At 38.3% G+C, this 25,000-nt stretch overlaps 1 protein-coding gene across 1 annotated transcript in view; it reads left to right on the top strand.

Moving 5' to 3' along the window:
- LOC135225759 (uncharacterized) overlaps positions 1-14,577 on the top strand; it is a 17,960-nt gene extending 3,383 nt beyond the window's left edge. Inside the window, exons 2-3 of the mRNA XM_064265207.1 lie at positions 2,070-2,204; positions 13,593-14,577. Coding sequence (XP_064121277.1) covers positions 2,070-2,204; positions 13,593-13,739 — 282 coding nt within the window. The 3' untranslated portion in view covers positions 13,740-14,577. The remainder of the gene's footprint in view (positions 1-2,069; positions 2,205-13,592) is intronic.
- Positions 14,578-25,000: the final 10,423 nt, after the last annotated feature.

The following is a 25,000-nucleotide window of genomic DNA, read 5'->3' as shown; positions in this document are numbered from 1 at the left end:
CTTAACAGGAGACGAGTGGTTTTCGCGCTCGACTGGCAATCCGGTGGTCCGAAGTTCGATTTCCGGCTCTACCAACGCGGAATCAGAGGAATTTATTTCTGGTGATAGAAATTCATTTCTCGATATAGTGTGGTTCGGATCCCACAATAAGCTGTAGGTCCCGTTGCTAGGTGACTAATTGGTTCCTAGCCACGTAAAAATATCTAATCCTTCGGGCCAGCCCTAGGAGAGCTGTTAATCAGCTCAGTGATCTGGTAAAACTAAGATATACTTAATTTAATTTAACAAGAGTGAGGAACTCATGAAAAAATGCAAACGTATGACCTTCTAACGTTAGTTTCCTATAGTTTACTACTCTAGATAGACTCGTTGGGGTGACCATGATTTGTAATTATCTACCTCCCTCCCTAAAGATGCAGGGGGCCCGTAGAGGGAAGGACACACTCCTAGAGGGGGCGTGGTAAAGAAAAGTTCAAGAACCACTGCGGCATGCTCAAGTGAAGGGCATTCTAAAACTGGAAAGTGGATACCGTAGAGTTATTTGTTTGTGTTCCACAAGATGATATTGGTACACATTTTCTATTCACAATAATTATATCAATAATACTGTTATTTTTTCTGTTTTATATAAATAACCACTGTGCGTGTGTTAAGTCTTTGTTATCAAATTATGCTCAAGGATATTTATTTTGTCCAGTTTTCTTCTGTGATTCCGTAAGTGAATTATTCACGTGAATTACTTTTTTTTAGAAATGGTTGTTTATTAATAGTTTTACTGGATCTCTTTTACACACAAAGATAAGACATTCAGTGACACTATCGCTAGACAGCGCACCATTTCCTTCATAATCCCATCAGTTCCTGGTGCGTTTCTATTCCTCAGCCTTTTAATTGTCCGCTTATATCCTCAACAATCACTTCCACAAGCTTCATAAAATTCAGATTGGCCATCCCAGTCTGGCGTCATTCAGCTCTGACTCTCGTTCATCCTCAATACTGAACGTCTCCTGAAAATGGCCACTCTCTCGGTGCGGGACTGAATTCTTTTCGGACAGCACTTCTCTATTTTCATCTTTAACTCATTATTTTCCTCTCCTAAGGGGTCAGACTCATCCCTTATTTTCATCCATCCACATTATTTCCTCTCTCACCGTCATCTTGGCAACCTTATTCATGCTCCTGCATTCAGCTACCATTTCATGGTCTCTGCTCTGCAACTATTCTTCAGTGTCTCGCTCAGTCAATGAAACTCTGATCTCAAATGTCAGTATTTACATCTTTAGAATTTTGATCATTCCTTCGTGCTGGCAGCTACAAACTCTTGGTTGTCTCGGGTTGCCAGTCATTGAATTTAACTCATTTCTCATTAAATCCTTCCAATTCGGCATTTTTGACCCCAGTCCTTTTCTCATTTACCTTCTCCTCGAACTGACTTGTCTTGATCACATTGACTGCGGCATTCGGATCAGTACACACAAACCCACTCTACTCCTCACCTTTTTACTCACCAATTTACTCTTCCATCCATTCAGCTCCGTCACCTAATACACGAAACGCTTATCCTCCTTATCTTCATTTTCCCCAGTACACTTGAGCTTTTAGATCTTAGGAAAACAAACATTCCCAGCAGTTAATCCGTCTCCATAAGGTAAATTCGATAACAGTGTCTCTGAAGCGTGGATGTTTATTGATTTTTGTATACATGCAGTAACTGTAGCATTCAGATGGGAAGTAAACTCTGAGACGGGTGATCTAGTTCAGTTTTAGCTGTTGAGTCTCGCATCTCATTCATGAGCAGAGCGGAATTTGAATCTCAAGAGAAAGAAAATAAAATTAAATTAAAAAGGTCTCGTTATGCAGGCTTAACCTAAAACAGATCAGCCAACCAGGATATTAGCAATTCCATAAATACAGAGAGAGAGAGAGAGAGAGAGAGAGAGAGAGAGAGAGAGAGAGAGAGAGAGAGAGAGAGAGAGAGAGACTATTTATTTTTTTACTTTTAACAAGAAACAAAGTCCACATGACCCGTCAAAGAAACTAAACAATCTTTTACGCTCATTTTGAAACAGAGATTCGGGAAGGCAGGGGAGAACCCGATAATTCACTACCCTCAAGGAACGAGCTTCGCGAAGACAGTGGAAGGACCCAAGGGCTTCTACGACGCCGTCCCAAGGCCTCTCCTGCAGAAGATGGCTATGTTCCAGGTAAGGTCATTCGCCTTCCCCCTTTCCTATTTCTTATTAAGGTTCTTCATAAGTCAGCCTTCCATTCTAGTCTTTTATTTAACTTTTATTATTATTATTATTATTATTATTATTATTATTATTATTTTATTATTATTATTATTATTAGGGAGGAGATCTTCTCTGAGAGCAGCAACGTTGAAAATGATGGCCGTTTCCACGGCATTTCATTTGTATAGAGTCTTTTCTATGCGTCTTACAATTTCCTTATCATCAGCATGTAGCTGTTATACCAAGTTCCTAATCCTAAGAACATATAAAGATTTCTGTTCACTTAGGTTATAATCCTAAAACAACAGAATTCTTTAAATGTCCTTAGGATTAGGAAACTTGGTGTAACAGCTACATGCTTATGATAAGGAGATTATAATACGAACAGAGGCGACTGTGCAAGTTAAATGCCGTGGGAATAGCCATAACTTTCAAGGCTATTATTATACTAAACCACGTATCTTAATTCACTTTCTTGTATACTCTCTTAGATGACTGCCTGTGCGCTGTCGACACGTCAGAGGAAATAAACCTAAGACAACTGAAATCTTTATATATCCTTAGGAAACCTGATACACCAGCTACATCCTGATGAGAAAAAGACAATAAGAAGAATTGAAAAGATTTTATATAAACCAAATGACGTTGAAACAGCTATAATATTCAATGCTACTGCCCTCAGAGAAGGCCTCCTTCCTAATTATAATAATTATTATTATCATTGTAGGTGTAGTCAGCTAAGGAGTCCCGGAGGTGTAACCGAATGTCATTTCTTTAAAACAGGTCGTCTGGAGGGCGGTCAATCATATCTACAAAACGACCTATTTTTAATTGGTTTCTAACACAGTGCAAATCATAAATGTATATGCTTACGTATATTACTGTTAACCCCTTTGCCTTTTTATTATTATTATTATTATTATTATTATTATTATTATTATTATTATTATTATTATTATTATTGGGAAAGACAAAAGGTAAGCATCAAAATCACTTTATTCGGTTCCCGTGACTTATATATATGTATATATATATATATATATATATATATATATATATATATATATATATATATATATATATATATACACACACACATGCCTGTATATAGATAGATAGATAGATATGTGTGTGTCTGTGTGTGTCTTTATAATATATGGTAACAGTCTTGTTTATTACGTCAAGTTTCAAAAGTTATGTCATGTACTTGATTCCAAATAATAATGCCCTATATTTCTATGTTTATTTTCATATGCTATAAGCCTTTCATGTTTATTTATTTAATTTCACGAGCTTCACCGAAAGCCTGACAATTAGCGATGAAGAAATAACCTTCGGATGTGCTCCAGTTTCAAGCCTATAGCACAACGGTGGATTATTGACGAATTGTCATTTGTCAGTCTTTCCCTTAAACGTGATTAACTACAATCGACGTCACTTAAACCATAAGCAGTATTGAGGCTCAAACAAAGAACTGTAGGTGTTGGTGATTAGTTAACAGTAAAACAAAGCAAAAATCTGAATAAAAAGGCAATATGGAGACTGACTAATTTCCTGTGGTGCGAATGACATACAAGACAAATTTTAAATGTATGAGACATTCTGTTTATTTTGCAAGAGCCATATTTCAGGTCGAACAATATGAGTGTTTTTCCATGTTTTCATAACGAAGTGAAGTTTACTGTGGTAAATGTAAGTTAAAGACAGTCGTCAGCGCCAATATGAATGGAAGAGGTTGATTAATATGGGACTTATGAAATCAGTGCTGTGAGTGATAGAAAAACGGGAGAACGTCAGTCTTGTTGAAGGAAGTGGAAGATTAGCAGAAACTGCAGAATCGAATCAGTATCTAGGATGTAAAATCTGGGACATCAGCAATCATTTTCTAACTTTTATTTTCTATCCAACTTCTTTATGGCAATGAACTGAATGAGAAGTGGACGAATGAACGCCTCCATTATAGTTCATGTGGAAGAATTAGGACTTGAAGGTGAAGAGGTTAGCGTGCGTAAGATTATGGGTCCGAGACTTCTGTAGGTGATTCGTTAATGCAGAAGAACCGAACTCAAACTTCTTACAGTTTTCTTCTGAAGATGGAAAAAGAAACCCACAAGGTTTACTTGTAAGTATTTCCATAGTATTTTGTATTTCCATAGTATTTTACTTAAATCGAGGACTTTCAGATCCTAACTGTGGCCATATTTAAGGCCTGAAAGTACTCGAGTTTTAAGTAAAATGCTATGTAAATCCTTACGAGTTAACAAGTTGTACTCACTAACCTTGTGGGTTTCTTTTTCCACAATGCGGAGGAAGTTCACGAGGGAAAGAGGAATGGAGGGAGTCTCTGGAAATACTAGACAGAATTAGCTTGTTATTGGAATGACAGGACTTTGTTAAACACGAGATGCGAGAACGCGTACAAAATATAGGAGATGAATGCATCCCACCCAAAGCTGTTGATGAATTCGAATGAGTGTCTGGATCTGCTAAGAGGCTGTGGAAGTTTTGGCACAGAGGTTCACCCTCGATTATCAGTTAGATAGTGAAAGGAAAAGTGTTCACGGACAGATAACTTAATAGATGGCATGACTGATGACTGTGGAAGTGCATTTGCACATGTGCATAAGCGTACAAGTGCCTGTTATGCACGTACACAGGAAAAAGAAAATGGCGCCTCCCAGGCGCCAGCTCTCGACGCTAACCCTCGCTTGCTTCTCTCTTGGAGGGGACCTCTCTCGTTCCCTCTCCTCAGACTGGACTGCTATGATATTGTTATAATTCTGTTCTTTTGTAAGCTTTTAGTTTATCACTTGTCAACAGCTGCCAGCTCAGTTAAGGAGAATTTTTCTGAATATATCAAATGGAACCAAGTATTCATTAATGCTTATAAAACGCATTCATATTGATCTTCATTGAATATTCAAATTTTCTTATCAAGTTTGATCATTCAAAATCCATCCAGTTGAATTATCCAAAGTTTAACTTGCAGCCAAACGTAAGAGGAAAAATATCCTGGAACGGCCGTCTTAAGCCTGGCTGAATTGCATCCAAGAACACAAATAAGCACTTAGGTTTTCCAGGTACTTGTAGTCTCTCTCTCTCTCTCTCTCTCTCTCTCTCTCTCTCTCTCTCTCTCTCTCTCTCTCTCTCTCTCTCTCTCTCTCTCTCTCTCTCTCTCTTTCCATGGTGAAGATGAGTGGAAAACATTTGTTTTCCACAATAATCCGTTCTACACTACTACTTCGCACTTTCTTAAATAGCATATCTTTTATCTCTTATCGAACTTCTCCTTGGGTGTGTTAAATATTCGTGGAAACGGAGTCATCGCTCCCTTTGTACCAAATCTTAAAGGTTGAATCAAAATCTGCAAGCAAAGACCAACACTCTGCAATACTACCACTTTTTTCACAGAACCTCTACTGATTCTCGTTGAAACTCTATCAAAATCTAAGCATTGTCCTTGCAGTATTTCCAATTAATTTGGTTTGTTTATAACAGTTTATCATGAAAAACAAGTCGAACACATTCAAAATTTTATAGGACACACCTGTGTGTGCAATTTGCCAGTGAAAAGGGTATTCACTGGTGTCCTTGGATACTACGGTACACCCTCGGGGCAGAACTCATCTGATATTTTCCATTGTTTTCCAGGGATTACCAATAACACCCTTCGGCGAGATTAACAAGGCCTCATTTCATTCCATGTTTATTCTTGAAAAGATATCCTTCAATGGTGACAAAATTCTCCTCAGTATGTGCCTTTGCTGTGGTCTTTCTCGAGCCATCTCCTTTCTCCTTTCCTTGCACATGAATGGGCGCTGATGTTCATTAAATAATTCACCTCTGTAAAGCAACAGCTTGATAGACGTAGTTATTCTGAATGTTTGATAAAATACTGTACAAATAATTATATCTATATGAATATATATATATATATATATATATATATATATATATATATTCACTTTAGCATGTGATTCATTTATCGTACATATCCACAGGTGAAAAATAAGAGACAGGGTGTAGATCCTGACCGGTTTCGACTTTATTTCCAAGCCATCGATGAAGGAAATAAAGTCGAAACCGGTCAGGACCTACACCCAGTCTCTTATTTTTCACCTGTGGATGTGTGATATATATATATATATATATATATATATATATATATATATATATATATATATATATATATATATATATATATTTAGGTCTGTGTATGTACGAAGAGACACTTAGTTACGGAAACATGTAATGGAAATATTATGATATATCTTGCTACAATTGCTGAGAATTCATTTGACACTGTCACTCATAAGTTTTCTTCGTCGACCGACTGGCAATGCAATGTGAATTTGTAGAAGCGTTAAACAATAGACCTGAAATGCTCTAAACATTCATACAAAAACTTGACTCTCTCTCTCTCTCTCTCTCTCTCTCTCTCTCTCTCTCTCTCTCTCTTATGTAAGAGACATTTAACGACTGCTTCAGGAATCGAGAAAATGCACCGGCTTTCCTTAAATGTCGTCCGGTTGCTTCGAGAAGAGAAAATCCCTTTATTTCCTTCTATTGGAGGAGGCATTTATGTACTGTCCCCTGTTTTGGGGGAACAGCATAATGTATGAGAGAGAGAGAGAGAGAGAGAGAGAGAGAGAGAGAGAGAGAGAGAGAGAGAGAGAGAGAACAAGAACATCACGAATTTACTGACTGCAGTTTGACGATTTCAATGTTATTCTTATGTAAAGTTTGAATTGACTTGAAGATGTTGCATTGTGTATTCCTGTTATATTGGATTAGGATTTCAATTGTCATTGATGCAATTATATGATAACACCATAACTTGCCTTAACCATTATTTATAACTGTAGCTCTATTTTGTGATGAATGGGTCAGAGTGGTTAATGAGTTTTTTTTTTCTTCGCCATTTACCGACACTTGTACGCCCGTACTCTGCGAAAACAAACAGATGGGGCGCTTCTCTCCGCCCCGTTGTTTGTCATTGTTTTTTAAACAGTGGCAGATTACACTACTTGGAATAAAAAAAGAGGACCGCAGAATCCTCAATGTATTCAGAACAGGTGCGTCTGACGCCGCCGCGCATCTGTCTTTACCAGGCTGAGCGTCACCCGTAACATTTGAAAGAAATAAGAATTCGGTCCTTTGACGATGTCTGTTAAAACACTCGGCGGCTCTTGAGCGGCAGCAGCAGCAGCAGAGCGCCGAGGCTCTGATCCGGGGCGCAAAAAAAGAAAAAAAAATCTCCATATCATTAAAAGCGATGGTACTTCACTCAACCCCTCACCCTCACCCCTACCCCTACCCCAGCCCTTCCTACCTCCTCTCCCCCTTCTCCCTGATGGTCAACATTTGCAATAAAAGCATCCAGCAAACAAAGACAAAAGAAAATTGTAAAAATAAAACCAAATAGATCAGGAACAAAGAAAACAGGCGAAATAACATATGTAATGGAGAGAGAGAGAGAGAGAGAGAGAGAGAGAGAGAGAGACGCTGGCTACATCATGTGTAACTTCAACCTTCCCAAAATCTAAGATAAACTGCAGAAATGATAAGGGAAAAGGGGTTGCCAAAGAGAAAGGGGAAGCAAGGGGAAAGAAGGGGAGTGTCCAAGGAGAAAAAAAGGGGAATTGTGAGGGAACAGGATAAAGAGAAAGGGAGAGGGCAGAGGGAGGCAATAATATTATATATATTTGTATATATATATATATATATATATATATATATATATATATATATATATATATCCTTGTGTATGTGTGATATATACAAATACATGAAACATGTTAGGGCGTGTATATGTGCATTCGCCTGTGCTTGTGTGTATGTTTCTGTATGTGAATGTGCAAGCTTGCGACTTGCGTGTATATCTGAAAATTCATCAGTGGACGTAATAATGAAAGGCAAGGAAATTCGTCACCGGCGTTCATACATTTTCCTTCATCCTTATCAAGTTTTATTTGTGTATTGTTTATTCGTTATTCATTTATTCCCACTTATTTTGGAATCGAATGGAAACTGTAAAGGGAGGATGGTAGGGTTCCATTAATACAGCTTATGTTTTCAAGGGGTGAGGGTGAGGGGGTGAGGGTGGGGGGGACACAGGGGCGTGTCTAACCTGTTCGATCATCTGGTTAGAATCAATTCCCCCACCCCACCCCCTATTTACCCCAGCGGGGGAGAGTTGGTGGTGGGGGGGGGGGGAAGCGAGAGGGAGGGATTTGCCAGGAAGGGGGTCGTTCAGGTAAACACTTGAATCGTTGAAGTTTGCAGTTTCAAGTTCTTCATTAAATGATTATTTCATGAATTCATGAGTAGCGAACGATATTTCTTTGATGCTGCAACTGTATTTAGCCCATTAGAAGCCACTTAACTCACCCCAGGTCTGTGTAAGAAGAGCTGTGCGGATAAACAGTTGCAAATTATACAGTTTGACTCGTGACTCTTGAGCTGATGGCAGCCTTTTTTTTTCTTTCTTTCTTTTCTTTTTTTGAAAAGCATTCTTGTTTTGTTTCGGGAAATTGGTCAAGACGCCTCTCAATAAACTCTCAGAAATGAAGACGAGCGCCTTGCCTCATCCAAGATCGCTTTTCCCAAAACGCTCAGCTATTTCGTTTTGTCGTTTTTCTTCCATTTCCTCTGTCTCCTTTCGAAGATGATGATCATTCCACAGATTAGAGTATATTGACATGATATTATAACGATCGTGTTTCAATACAGTCAATGATGGTCCCTGAGGAACTTGACGAAGCGGTTCTAACGACGCTGAAGCATTGGGCGGAATGAGAGACCGTGACGAGATCATGACGCTGCCGATGAAGTATGACCCAGGAAATAACATACAATTACATCCAACTTCCCCTCATTAACTTCACCCAATCACCATGACCTCTACACCGCCTCCCCTCCCTTTCTTTGCCCAAACCCTCAAGAGTCTGCCCTCACTGACATCATTAGGATTGATCCCCGACCTTTTTAGTTTTCTGTAAAAGAAAACTAGCGAGATGGCTTTGTCCGTCCGTCCGTCCGCCCTCAGATCTTAAAACCTACTGAGGCTAGAGGGCTGCAAATTGGTATCTTGGTCACCCACCCTCCAAACATCAAACATACCAGATTGCAGCCCTCTAGCCTCAATAGTTTTTATTTTGTTTAAGGTTAAAGTTAGCCATAATCATCCGCCTGGTAACAATATAGGACAGGCCACCTACGGGACGTGGCTGCAAGCTTCACGGGCCGCGGCTCACACAAAAAACTCGATTGAGCTGGAGAAACTGCGGCGCATATTTTACTTATTTTCGGTTATTCCGAACCTCCAGTGAGGAGGAAGGTTACTTTCGCTGTTGCTTCAGCACTTCTTCAGGTCAACTGCCGAATCAGGATCCAGAATTGAACTTCGTATTCCTTCAGCCACGAGAGCTTGTTCTTGTCATTGTGTCTGTGATCGTCGCTAATGTCTACGTATAACGTTTCAGTCATCTATTGTCTGTGATTAACAAAACTGTAAACACAGCGACAGGGCTGACGAGTGTGACGCAACAACGAGCTTCCCAAAGTATTTCAAGCATAAAATATAAACGAAAGATTTCTCTTGATATGGGCACCAATATATTTCATACAACGACTTTTCAATATCGGTATATTGTGCAGAATCGGCAAATAATGAAAATGAATATGAAAAGGATAAGAATAAATTGATTCAGATAAAAGTTTCGGCAGCTGGAGCAACAACACACACACACACACACACACATACACACCAACAAACATGCAGACGGACGCACGCCCTCACAGACAGGTATGTGAAACTAGCTCATCTCTTCCCTCTATGCGCATTCTTATTACCAGATTTTGAATTTAGCTTCTATGACAGCATTTTCACCCTCACCCCAAATGTCCCTCTTCGTTATTATTTTCCCAGACCTCTGAATCTCTCTTACATTTCTCCTTTTATTCAGAAATACGACCTTTTCAATAGTTGTGCCCCCGACGCCTGCCCTTGCCCTATGTTGCATATGCATTCAACTTTGAACGATATTAGTAACTGTATTAGTCTGTCCAGTTCTACATTTTTTTTTTCCATTTTCAAAGTTTTGTTCCTAACACTTTTGCAGGCGTACATTTTAATTCGTTGCGACTTAAGTTGCTGCTGTAAACTTTACCCAGCTTTTTTGGATTTATTCAAAGGCTCTGTTGTGCCAAAGTCCCATCTTACATATTATTCATCAACAAAGTCAAAATCATATTCAGATCCCTTAGGCGTCTGAAAAATAACTTCATATAGGAATCTAATCTAAAGGTTCAAATATTCAGCAGCTTCTCTTTTACATGATATTGTTGCAGCATGAAACGCATCGTCATTTTGCGAAGGGAGCAGGACACAACTGTTTGGGGTGATTGTAGTATCACAGCACATCTTCCAGAAGAGGCCTAATTCCAGACTGGACCTGAATTTTCTCCCCTGCATCACCTGTACTGGATGAGACCCTGATGATTCTCACCTTTCGAATCTCATCAGTTGGATCAGTATCTGATGGAAACCTTGAGAGAATATGTCACCACTATCCATTACCATTTTTGTCAAGCAGTTAATAAACATACTACCATAACTCATATACTTGCAAGATACCAACCAGTCAGTGTTAATAACAGAAACAATAACTGTACATTAGCACCCTCTTGCAGTTTGATAAGTAATACCCATCCCTAAGTATCGACCCCGCCAACCACCTCTGCCAGGGGTAAGCAGGCTGATTGGGAGCCACAACTGAGTGGTGCAGCACTCGGATCACGTTTATGGTGTCCAGGGACCATTCGCGGTCTCTGCCCACCTGTCCGGTCCACTCAGTTGTAAATGGACAGCACACTATCTTAATTTCAGATTAATTCAGATCTTCATTTTACTCTTCACAGTGAAGGTAGACAGTTCAGGTCAGTTCAGTTCATATTTATTTCAAATCTCAGATACATATTTTAGATACAAAGTCAGAAGGAAACATAAAAGCCATGCAAGGCAACACAAACCATAAGATAAGACAAAACATAACTACAAATAAACAAAGTACACGCATGATAACAATCCCTCATCTTCTTCTCATTATCTTGAACAAAACAAACTCTTGCTAATCATTTAAATGAAACAAGACGTTTTCATTCTCAGCGCCTTTGGATGCATCCAGTTTTCATTTGTAAACTGGATTAAATTACAATCCTCGAGGTTTTCTGATATGTTAACTATCACCGCAACAGTGGATAATATGAAGGATTATTTGGATTCATAAATGCAATATCTTGCTTAATGGTTCTTAGATTTCTTTATGCCTTACTCTGGTGTGTGAAGACTTACTACAATGAGCCTTGCCTTCTACCCACACAGTATGTCAAGGAGAAATTCTTCGTGAAACCTATTTTATAATGTAAAATGGTAATTGATTATTCCTCTCTCTCTCTCTCTCTCTCTCTCTCTCTCTCTCTCTCTCTATATATATATATAAATTATATATATATATATATATATATATATATATATATATATATATATATATATATATATATAATACATATACATATATGTGTGTGTGTGTGTGTATACAGGTATAAGCCACGAAGGAAAGTGAAACACCGGAGTAGCTACTAGATCTTTCGACTCAATGTCCTTTACTTATCAGTCAGTCAGTCTACTAAGTAAAGGACATTGAGTCGAAAGATTTTGGAGCTACCCCAGTATTTCACTTTCCTTCAGCGTTTATACCTTTATCAATGCATTTATCACGTTCCAAACTTTCGGGATTAGTTATACATCTGTATACATAAAGGTATAAGCCACGATACATCTATAGATATAAAGGTATAAGCCACGAAGGAAAAATAAACAACGGAGTTTCTCCAAGATCTTTCGACTCAATGACCTTTACTTAGCAGACAAAGGACGTTGAGTCGAAAGATCTTGCAGACACTCCGTTGTTTATTTTTCCTTCCTGGCTAATACCTTTATTCATGGATTTATCACGTTCAAACTTTCGTAATTCAGTTATACATCTATATATATATATATATATATATATATATATATATATATATATATATATATATATATATATATATGTATATAATATGATAGTTTGTTATTAATATTACGCGTGATATGTTTATGATTCCATGTATAATACCAACAATGACCTATTTAAAACAAATTCACTTGACATTGGAATTATATATATATAAAGTGCATTTACCTTTGCCAGAATTAGAGCCCATGACTTTTTGCTATTACAGATAGTGACTATAACTTATCCATTCAGCTGTTTCTGATTAGGGGACTGAATTCGATGTAAATGGGTTGGTTATTTGTGGTAATGTATATATATAAGATATATATATATATACTATATAGATATATATATATATATATATAGTTATATATATATATATACATGTGAGTGTATATACGATATATATATATATATATATATATATATATCATATATATTATATATATATATATATATATATTATATATATATATATATCTATATATATGTGTGTGTGTGTGTGTATATATATATAATATATATATATATTATATATTCTATATATATATATATCATATATATTCTCCTGTCACTACAAAACCTTAAGATCCAAGTGCCTTAAGATCCAAGTGCAACATATATGAAGAAGTTATGATAACCAGTAGATTCTACATAAAATCGATTGCTCACTTGGCTACGATGGTGAGGATGGGTCTATTCCAGCTCTAGTAAGTATATCTGAAAACGAAAGGTATAGGTGATGCATGAGAGACAATGAACCTTTATCCTTTTCGTGGTCAGGTCGACAAAGTGACCTCGTTGTGATTATGGGACCGGGTTCCTTTCCCGCTACCGGACATCATAATTTCATATATGTTGCACTTGGATCTTAAGGCTTTGTAGTGACAGAAGAATCCGAAAAAGCGTGAAGGATTCGAGAAGTTAAGAGGACATTGTGGTTATTACAATTACATATGTACCTGGTAAAAAGTGACCAGTAGATTCTACTTATATATGTATATCTCAGATATAAAAGGCCCATTAAAACACTATATTTCGGTGGACTTACCTCGCTTGATAAGGGTGGAAGTAAGTCCACTGACATATAGCCGTTAGCTTTAAAACAGATTGTTTTAATGGGCCTTTTATGCTTGAGACGTATCCTGTTTTAACAGAAGAATTTATTTGCATATATGTGTATATATATGTGTATGCGCGTGCGTGCGTCTGTGTGTGAGTATATTGCGAGTGTACATGTGTGTGTTCGGCGTGCGTGCGTAATCATGTATAAAATATCTGGTGTTATTTGCTTCAACAGGTAAACAATAGCTTGCCTGTGCACATCAAAGGTGGACCTGTTGACAAAATTCTCTTCGGAGTGACCGCCTTCGTCTGCGCTGTAGGCCTCCTCGAGTGTTTCAGGGTCTATTACGTCCTGTCTTACCCCGCACCGAAGGAAGAATAGGACCATTACTGTAAGAAATATGCACCACGCAACGTTGTGTGACACAGTGATTCCACGATAATAGGAAGTGTTGTGTGCAATGTAGTTTGGACTATGAAATCAAGATGCTGTTGTAGGTGTTCTCTTCGACGTCATTTTAGTCATTGTCAACTTTGTGAAAACGACAAGAAGGTAAAAAAAAAAAATTGCACGAATCATTTCTAACGCAGCGTGAAATACATATGATATTCATTGGAGGCAGTGAGCGAATGAATGACAACCAGGTGGCCTAGTCTTCCTGACGAAGGTCTTCGGACCAGACACGCGAGGAAACTTGAGCAAAGAAAATGGCGGAGGAGGACGTTAACCCTTCTGTCTTTTTCCTACTTAGCTTGATTTTTGCTTGATCTCTCTTTTCCCCCTTTCTGATTTATGACACTTCGCGAGGACAGCTTTCAGATTTATCCCCTCCACAGGAATATATATTCTCTCCTCAAAGTTATGGATGCCCATCAAAAATCTTCCCTGGGTGATGCCTCGCTCTTCTTCCTCTTTCGGAGACAGACGATGGGATGAGTAACCGTCAGAAGCCGTTGCAAAGACGTATCCCACTTGCTTCTACTACTACTACTACTTCTACTACTACCACTAAAGACATCACGAAGACGCAATACATTTGTTGCTTAATACATTTAATTTGCTCTTTGGCTATTTCACTGCCACTTGTGGAAAGAATCACTGGGAATATGAGACCAAACGAAAAAGTCAGGTTGTAAATATTTGTTAGAAATAGTATAGGGGAGATACACTATTTTACTCTACTGTTACGAGAAAAGAAAGAAATAAAAATGGAATTTCATTTGTATTTTATGTATCCAGTCAAGTGTCGATTCCAAGCTTAGCAGCTTATTCTTAAACTAATAGCTATCATTAGATATGATATAAGACCTCAACTTTAATGAGATGTATAATTTGTATATGAAGTATCAAACCTTGGAAAATGATTATGACACGTAATCTCAATATACAAGACTTATTTTCTTAAAAGGTCAAATTCCCATTAATCGTGCTTCAATGGTCATCTTCTTTGATCTATTGCTGATATGAGTATGACGAGGAATAAAGATATTTGTCAAGTTTATTTTGTCAAGTTTATTATAAAAAATACTAATGTCAAAAGCCTGTGGATTTGTTCCGTTGCAAATTGATAAGCTTTTAATTCCTGAGAATCCTGAAAGTAATGAGGAAACTTGTTCCTGAGCACAATGTGTCGTTACTCAACAATTCTTTTCCGCTCCAGGTTCCCTAACTTACACTTGTGAGTATGCATGAAGTTCTTGCTTTTCTACTGAGTTGAACTGCTGATTATTTGTGGATTATATGTGCATACGAATGAGAAGATTTTGTAGCTCGAACTATGATTCTTGCCATCAATTTCCTTTCTTTTCTGTGGAAATCAATGTCATCAAAGTATCCTTTATTTGCAGGTGACCTCTGTAGTACCTCAGACAACTCTTCGAACTGGCACTGCATCTTCAGCGGCTTTAGATATTCAGTAACGCCCGATCACCTTGCAGTCAATTAAGGTAAGTACAGAATTTGCTACCATTAACTGCTCTTATTCCGTTCACCTAACTTTTCAACTTCTTCTGGCCATCGCTCTTTAATGTAACTACGGTGGAGTGAAATCATTTTCATCATGCTTCTTTCGACACAAAAGACAATGGAAAATAAGTTTTATGAATTAAGCAGAACGAAAATGGTGTGACAATGTCAAACTATATACAACAGATGTTAGCGTGTAGCCGTTCGTGTTCTTTAAGTAAAAATATTTTTCAGTTGTTCAGGAGAAATCATTTGAAAGGGCGTCACTTTACATTCCCTGAGGAAACATTCTGTATCACAATGTTCCCTTTATAATTCAATTAGTACGAAATCATATTGTGTCTCTTAACTGTTGTTATAATTGGTCTATGGTTATCACTAGTGCAGCCCATAACGTCCAAAATTACGGTAATACTAGAAACGATCAGTCACTAAGTCTCGACTCTAGGAACTCTGCGTGCCATCCAGAATTTCGAATCGAGTCAATTTATTCTGCACAGGGACCAGTAGTTAGCAAAGTTAGCCTTAGACTGGACGACGGCAAGTCTAAACGCGGAGTTTATAACCCGCAGACATTCATCGTTATACATACACGGAAAAACATATCAAGAACGTTAAGTGTTTAGGTCTATTATTTATTCGTGTATATTTTTTGATACGTGTGTTCAACGATGCAACGACATTCGCAGCGAAAGCTTAAGTAGTTGTTTTTACTTACAAAGCAGTGCACATCCAATAACTGTTGAATGAAACAGCAAGTATATCTACATCTATAAAATAAAAAGTTAAATTTCAGTCCTTCCTGTTTTATCATTAAATTTATAACGCATAACTCTTGATCTGGGCGCCGAAAACAGTTACATACAGACTGGAGGACAAAAAGAGTGTTCTTTATAAGTTCCGTTCTTAATCCATCTGTATGTTTTGAGTAGCTTGGATCTTTACATTCTCTTTGGCAATATCACTTCTCTTAAGAGTAAAGGTATAACGATAGCATTAAACCCGAATTATTCCCTTGAATGAGCGATGAAATGTTAAAAGCTTATCTTCTCAACGCGTGTACATAAAAAAAGAAAGTGTACCTGGTGCTCAAAGTGAATTTAAAAACGTAGAGCAGAGTCGAAGCCCTGTCCCTTCATATTCTAAATGGTTACCCCTCTATATGGCGAAGATTCTCTTTTTGTTTGGGTTGAAATCTCCGGCCCCGTTGTCTCTGTCCGCCGCAAGAGGAGGTATAGGCATACAGGCCTCCATCAAAACCGACCGCTCGCTCGCAACACAGAAAACGGAGTTTATTCCCGGCCAGAATTTCCTACGCTAGGCTATGATGTCGTTCCTGCGTTACACAGATACACTAGAGGGAATGTGTCATTGCAAGGTCAAATGTCAAGGTCAGAAATATTGAACATGATATGAAAATATCGTAATTAGCGATGACGATTATGAAGTGTGTTTTTCGTCTTTTATTCGGATTGCCAATCCATCAAATATAGCCTACAAATAATTGGCTGTTTACGGAAAGCACAAACTGCTGGGATTAGCTGAATGAATATGGATAAATAACATTAATCCTTAGCGAACAAGTGCTTGAAATATTCTGCTTCCGTTGTTGTGTTAAAAAAGCAAAGAAATGAAGGGGGAGGAATTATTATCAATTAGACCGAAAGACTTATTGAAAGTAGAATATCTAGTAACAAATCGGCTTGTCACTTGGATGGATCTGGAATTAGTCGTTTAAGTAACATGAACCCAAATACTAACTAGAAACAACATAAGACCAGAGCCTGTGCTTTCTTCTATTACGTAACCAATCAGAAATTAAACCATTTGCTGAGCACAGCTTCTCGCTGACTCAAGTGCGGTCAAAATCCAATAAGAATGCGCAATGGTTCATACTTTCTTTAAGGAAACGTGATTTAGCAGGCGTGGCTAAGATATATATATAATCTATATATGTATATTATATATATCTATATATATATAGATATATATATATATATATATATTATATATAAATATATATATATATATATATATAGTATATATATATATAATATATATATATATATATATATTATATATATATATATATACACTCATATACATATATAGTATATATATATATATATATACTCATATACATATATGATTACGCATAGATAAATACGCTTTTATATGTACGCGTCCTCACTCGAACTTTTTGGCAAAAAGAGGACCCGGCTAATATCATTCAGGAAGAATACTGGAGTCTCCTGCCGTACATTATGTGGTTGTAATGGGATAGGACATGGGAGCCCATTAGCGCTGTTACAGAAAGGAGGGAGAGACCTGGGGTTAGAATTCTCTCTCTCTCTCTCTCTCTCTCGTCTCTCTCTCTCTCTCTCTCTATATATAGATATATATATATATATATATATATATATCACTTAATATAAACAGTATTTACGTTTTGGTTAACGATGTCATTCCTACCTTTGACTGAAAGAGCTATTGAGCTCGTATATATTAGGAATTTTATTTTTCTGTTTTTCACGAATAATCTCGGTGCCAAGCAGTTGTTGAATACGTCATTGTTTAGTATGTCTCTGTCTTTAAATGCCTAAATTACCAACAAAGAAACATCTTTAATTTAAATTGAGGTGTATTGTCGATTCGTTATCTCTCTCGATTTTTGTAATGCCAAATGAGTTTGTCCAAAGCATTGCAGTATCTTTATTAAGCAGAAATACTGTCGCTCTCTACATGTTTGCATCTTAAAAAGTGCGTGTGTGTGTGTGTGTGTGTGTGTAAACGTGAAAGTCGCATGGCAGGAGGTAAACGCTCTTTGGAAAACTGCTCCGCAAAGTTCCCGAGTAGCAATAGAATGACAATATCGCACGATTCTGCCATCGAAAGCCAGAAGCAAAGGTGCGGAAGTGAGTGGAGACAGTTTGACCTCCTGGGGAGGAAATCCCCGACTTGAGAAGGAAGAAGAAGTCTCGACTCGAGTCCTTCGAGTCGATAACCTGCTGCTGCTTCTGCTGCTTCTGCTGCTGCTGCTGCTGCTGCGTCCACCATCCAAAAAACAGAACCAGCCGTTTGAACCAATCAGCGCGCCATGGGAGTCGTGAGCGCTGGGGCAAATGACATCTGAAGGGCGACATTCGAGTGTCAGTGTTCCTTTATTGACTTTGTTGGCCCGCAGAGAGAGAGAGAGAGAGAGAGAGAGAGAGAGAGAGAGAGAGGGAGGGAGGGAGAGAGAGAGAGAGAGTTCATATTGTCAACATTATCTATCGCCTTTATCATCATCTTGTTCTTAGTCTTCAGGTTTTTCTTGTCTCTTAAAGAGACGAGTTTATTACACTCCAAGTTCCCCTTTCATGTCCTCAGCTCCTTCATTATTTCCCGTAAAAAGGAAAAGCACTTTTCATGGTTTCGAATGCCCTTCATGACATTTTACAAATGTGTGTGTGTGTGTATTGGCTGTCTATGTCCTCGCGCGCATCAAAGTGAAATGGAGACTGCCGCGTTGTGGAACTCGTATCCAAAACCATTCTTTCGTAGATCTTATTTCCTCATTTTGTGTCATTCTTATATATCCATTTCCCATTCGACATTATTTTTAGTGTACCTTCAAATATCTCCGAGAAATTTGAAATGCTATAAAAATTATGGCGCTAATCTCTCTCTCTCTCTCTCTCTCTCTCTCTCTCTCTCTCTCTCTCTCTCTCTCTCTCTCTCTCATCTGGGTATTAACTTAGAGCAGATGGGGCTCAGAGAAAGGCCCCTTCATAGCTTGTTATTAAAGAACTCATGTGACTCACAGAATAATTTACCGGCTGAAAGCCAATTCACTGCCCCTCCTCCCAAACGCCAGACAGTTATTGAGCGAAAGATAGTTTTGATGAAAGAAACGATAATATTATGTAGTCAGTGACAAAAAACATATCGATAATTATGCCAACTAATCAATCATTAAATATACAAATGAATGGCTGAATAAGGTGGACTATGCACGTGATTCAGAAACCTGAATCGACTAAAAGCAATTGGATCTCGCCTTCAATAATATTACTGTGATTTTCTTTCAGAGATCTTATGTTAAAAACAGTCTTTCTTTAAAAGACTAATACCTAATCATTTCATTATTATTATTCTTTATTATTATTATTATTATTATTATTATTATTATTTTAGTAGATGAAACCTGTTCACATGGAACAAGCACACGGGGGCCATTGACTTGTTATTCAAACTTTCAAAGAATGGTTTTAACCTCCCACCGCAGACCCTGCACCGTAGTAGTAACTGATCATGATAAAGAGCCAGTGATTTTTCATCGCCTGGGGGAGACGCGAACCCGCGACATCTGAGTGTCATGCCACGACACTGACATATATACAAAGTGATGATAACTGGAAGCATAATTTTTTAGGCAAAATCAAAACGGCATAATTATGCCACTGATAAATGAAGACCGAACCAAACCCCATAAATGAATCCAGAAACAATTAAGAAAAGAACAAGAATTTACAGAAGAGGAAAGAGCATTCATTCCCACCACAACTGTAACATTACGATACAGCCATCACTTTTTTTTTTTTTTCACCAACCGTAACCTCAGTAAGAGACTCGCCGTGTAGATAACCAGCACAAACAGCACCGCTCTCACCCTCCCAAAGCCATTCAACACTAACACCTTTAAAAGCTCTTTCTGTCTCGCTATGAGCACGACATTACCAAGATCGTCATCTCTGTCATGACAGTTGATCACAGTAATCCGTATTGATGAAGCAACCTGTTCCCTTTAAAATCATTTGGACATTGTCTTCTCCGTCGCCACCATTTCCTTCAGGCGTCTCCAAATGAGTCTCACTTCGAATCTGCTGATCACTGAATCTCCAACAGAAAGCCGTGCGCACGAAACAAACGAACTCAAGTACGAGAGGAAAGAGCACGACATTGCGAAGTGCATTTTAGTGTTAGATTCATGATACACAAACTCATACACACATAAATAATGCATTCCGTTCTAGCAGTCGTAGCTGTGTGTGTGTGTGTGTGTCACTTTTCTTCGGGCCCCCTCCCGTCCCCCACCCATGATTATCATGATCATTTTTGTCGACTTAGTTATCATTCATTCTTATTCCAGTGATTCGTTTTATTTCACTCTCCCTTTCCCTCCTCTATGATTATTATGGTTATTTATTTCCTTGCGTGTTATTTATTCCCTTCATTTTTGTGCGCCTTCCTCCCCTTTCCCCCATATTATTTATTCATTTATTTATTTATTTATTTATTCATTTAACTTGTCTATTTGCTTCTTTTTAATATATTCGCGGGTTGTTAATTTTGGCTGTACATTCTCTCTCTCTCTCTCTCTCTCTCTCTCTCTCTCTCTCTCTCTCTCTCTCTTATTTTCTAGGTGCATCATTCTTTCAATTACTTTGTAATCCTCCATCACTTGCTTTCTTCGTATCTTTTTCATGCTAACTTCTATGCAGTTTAATAAGACCAGGCTTTTATGATGCGCATATTCTTTAGGTATATACTGTCTCCAATCCCTTTAAATTCGCGTTTTCTCTCCTTGATTGCGTTAACTCTACGCGCTTGTTTCTATTTCATAACGCGAACATCAGGATCTTTAAAGCACGAAATACAAGAGCTTCATTAACGGCACTACGAGAGAGAGAGAGAGAGCGAGAGAGAGAGAGAGAGAATGTTTCCGCGTGCTTACTGAGTTTATCATCATTTCTTCTGAATAATAATAATAATAATAATAATAATGATAATTTCCACTGGTATGTTTGATCTTATTCCCCAAAAGATGACACCCCCTTACAGCAATGTAATTTTGCTAGTAAGAATATCTGCGAGATAACGGGTAATACCATCTAGTATTTCTTCAAAAAAGTACTTAGTTTATTCCAATAGATTAGATCTCAGACAAATAAGCTCCATTTCTGTCTTAGCGTATCACGCTTGATAGTTAAACATTACATCGAGCTTGTCTTCATGTGAAATTGATTATTTGGAGGATGATCTTAAATGTGTGTGTGCGTGTGTGTATGTGTAACGGAAAGAGAGAGAAAAGGAGTGAGAGAGCTACATTTATTGCCTCCAATTTTGTGTCTAGGGAAACTTGCACTGTGCACCCTCTTCCTCTCCTTGAGTACACAGTCATCTGTTGCTGATACTTGGTGTTCTTTCACGGGGGCTGCTCAAGGTGTTTCAGCAGGTACGTGAATGTTCCTTCTCCTTGAATATTGGGGTTAAAGATGGAATTCAAACTGGAATGCCTTGTTATACCTTCCTGAAGATATCATCGCATTCACTGGAGACCGAAGCAGATGACGGCAAATGATCAATCTCGGAATTCAGAGTTCAAATTAGGGTAAAATTCGATTACCAGTCTTGGAATGAGTATATACATCCCCTGTCATTTCCGCCACCAGAGTTCTTGCCTTTGCTTGTGCTACTATCCTAGCAGCTGTTGTCTGTGACTACAGAGTCATGAATAACGATGTCATTGCTGAGAGTCATCTTTGATTTGCAAGAGTCCATCGTGAGGGAAGGTTTCTGGAGCCTATCATGAAGCCGCCTGGGAGCTGAGGGCAACAGCCAATCAGCGCAGAGCGCATCTGTGGCGTCTAATTTCCCCAGATCCATTTCACTGCATCGCATATGGTGTCTGTTATGATAATGCTGTTAATGCTAATTAGCGAGTATTCTCCCCATATTCATTACTCCCAATGACCTTATTCCCCCAAAACTTGTTATCCTTATGTGTTATTTCTGTATTTCCAGATGCAACCTTTTCCTCCCTATTCTCATTCGTCCTTACGTTTGGATGACTCCTATGTAATACATAAGGTACAGTCATTCCACCTTTTTCTTTTTCTTTCTTTTGTTGAAACAATCAGTTACAGTCGTGAGTGTTTGGTGAAATATTTTCCTTGAATTTTCAGCTTTGTCTGTTTATTTGTAGAACACCTAATCCAAAATAACGTTGCTTCCAAACTCAAAATCCATTTCTCTGCCTTCACTCATGATGTGATGATCCATTGAAGATTTAGTCGTTAATGACACAGTCTGTGATTTGAACTTAGTAAACAGGTGCTATTTGCATATCAAGCACCGGCTTGACAACTGGGATTGCTATGTGAATCAAGTTCGTCTACTTCATTTCATGTTTTGGTCCGCGGCTAAGTGACTTGCAGTCATTGTATGTCCACCTCTCACGTATCTTTAATGTCATCGTTTACATCTTCGTGCTGGTGTTTTACAAGGACCCTCGAGAAATGCTTAAGCCTTTATCGCGATGCACCTGTGAATGTGAGAAATACACCTTCTCTGTTATGGATTCCTGGATTCAGCACAATCGTGACCACTGCTCATGTACTGAGAGCGACGTGCCCTCGAACTCCCACATGACCTATTTATTCTATTCGCCAAATTTATTTCAGCCTCATCATATTATTATTTATGATGATCTGAACTGTCTACATTTATTTATCTTCATGTACTTGTATTTGCTTGCAATATTTGGCGTCTCTCTCTCTCTCTCTCTCTCTCTCTCTCTCTCTCTCTCTCTCTCTCTCTCTCTCTCTCTCTCTCTCTCTCTCTCTTCCTCCCCGTTATATGTATCTTCAGGACCCTTCTCTCGGACCCTATCCTATCTCCCTTCACCGTCTTTTTCCCACTCTTGGCTCCTCATTCTTTGTCTTTTGTTTCCCTTTCGTATGTCCTTTCCCCTTCTCGTTCCCTCCTGCACCCTCGCTGCTTGTCTTTGTCTCTCTCTCTCTCCCCTGCTTTCTCCCCCTAGAGGCCATCCTTAACGCTCTTCTCCCCTACCGTCTCCCTACCCGGGGAGGGGAAAGTAATCGTTGCTTTCGCGTTTCCCTGCTCCCTTTCCCTCTGATGCATCTTTATTGTTCATATAATATAAGTCCTGGGTTGGTGCCGCACTTGCTGTTTTCTCTTATCTCACTTCCCTTCTTCTTATTCCTTTCATTTCTGGTCGACGGCCTTCGTTCGCCGCCGATATTCGGCCTCCCAGTAGGCCGAGCGCCAACGCGGCTCACTCCTTCCGGGAGCCGTGGGTTTGTTTACCTTGGCACCCGACGGCCTAACACGGGGGGCGCCAGGCCAGGCCGAAAATGCACAGGCCTTGGATGCTGAAATGGACATTATTATGCTTTCCCAGATATTTTAGTTTTCTGGAGCTTTAAGATTATTTTCCCCTCTCCACCATTCACTTTTCCCTCTTCCCTCTTTCCCTCACCCTCTGCCGTTATTCCAACGCCCTCTTTTCCCCTTCTTCCATCGTTCGCTTCCCCTCTCCTTCCCGCACGCTCTCCCCTTATCTTTTTTCCCTCCTCCTCCCATATTCTCCTTTTCCCCTCTTATGATAGAACAGAGAGAGAGAAAGAGAAATGTCAAATGTATATAGCCTTACAATCTCGTTATCATATGTTTTATATATATCTATATATACTATATACACATACATGCATACATACATACATACATACATACATACATACATACATACATACATACATACATACATACATACTACATACATATATAGATATATATAATTATTAACATATAATATATGTATATATATATATATATGATATATAATCATATACATACATGTATATATATATATATATATATATATATATGTGTGTGTGTGTGTGTGTGTGTGTGTGTGTGTGTGTGTGTGTGTGTGTGTGTGTGAATATGTACATAAATACATAAATAGATAGATATTTGTATACATACATATCATTGTCCCGTCCATCAGCTAGTTTGTACGTACACTTAAATATATAATACATATATAATGCTTAATAATGAATAGTTAGATGGATAGACAGCTAAATAGGTATGCCAACTACTAGTCAGGTGCAAAAATCTTGAAAGAATAGAAGACCTAAGGAGAGAACTGGCATTTCTAGGCGCTTCATTTCTGCTGCTCAGAAACCGTAACAACACCTATTGATGCTTAGATTCTCCTCTCGCAAGGCAACGTTAATGCGGACGCTTTCTGCTACGCTGGATGTCCACCTACAACGTGAACTGGGTTTTGCTTTGCAGGCTAAAGCAACGCGAAGGGCATTGGCGAACCTTTGCATAATTCTACGGTATATTTCTCCACGTTTCAGTACCTCATCCCTTCGTAACAGTCGGAGTATGTAGTACATAATAATATAGGTTGATTCACTGCAGATTATTTTTCCAGGCTTTGGCTGCATAGAATACTTCATAACGTTACATTTCATCTACTCCAGCGTTATGTACATAGTTGAAACGTTCGAATTATATAAATTTCCTCATCCGACCTCTGGCAATAGCAGTACGGTCATCAACATTATTAATTAAAAATAGTAATACTAATCAAGATGGTTATCATAAACGATTCTGTCATTACTGACAATGCTTTTGTTGTTGAGATTAGTCTAAAGCCTAAAAAATATAACTGAATCGTTTGATAGTTAAACAATATAAAGTTAGTTCAGAATACTACTACAGCCAATCTGATTAAAGATGATACGGTATTCAAACAGATCAGGCAAGTCAAGACGACGACTCTTTCAGGTGCAGCGCAACGCTGATGCCAATTTGATCTCTTTTTTTTTTTACAGTTTTCCACTTACATCTAACACACTTCAACTATCTATGTGAAG

Source organism: Macrobrachium nipponense, chromosome 13, assembly GCF_015104395.2.
Source record: "Macrobrachium nipponense isolate FS-2020 chromosome 13, ASM1510439v2, whole genome shotgun sequence".
NCBI classification, from domain to species: domain Eukaryota; kingdom Metazoa; phylum Arthropoda; class Malacostraca; order Decapoda; family Palaemonidae; genus Macrobrachium; species Macrobrachium nipponense.
This window is presented reverse-complemented; position numbering and strand designations above follow the sequence as displayed.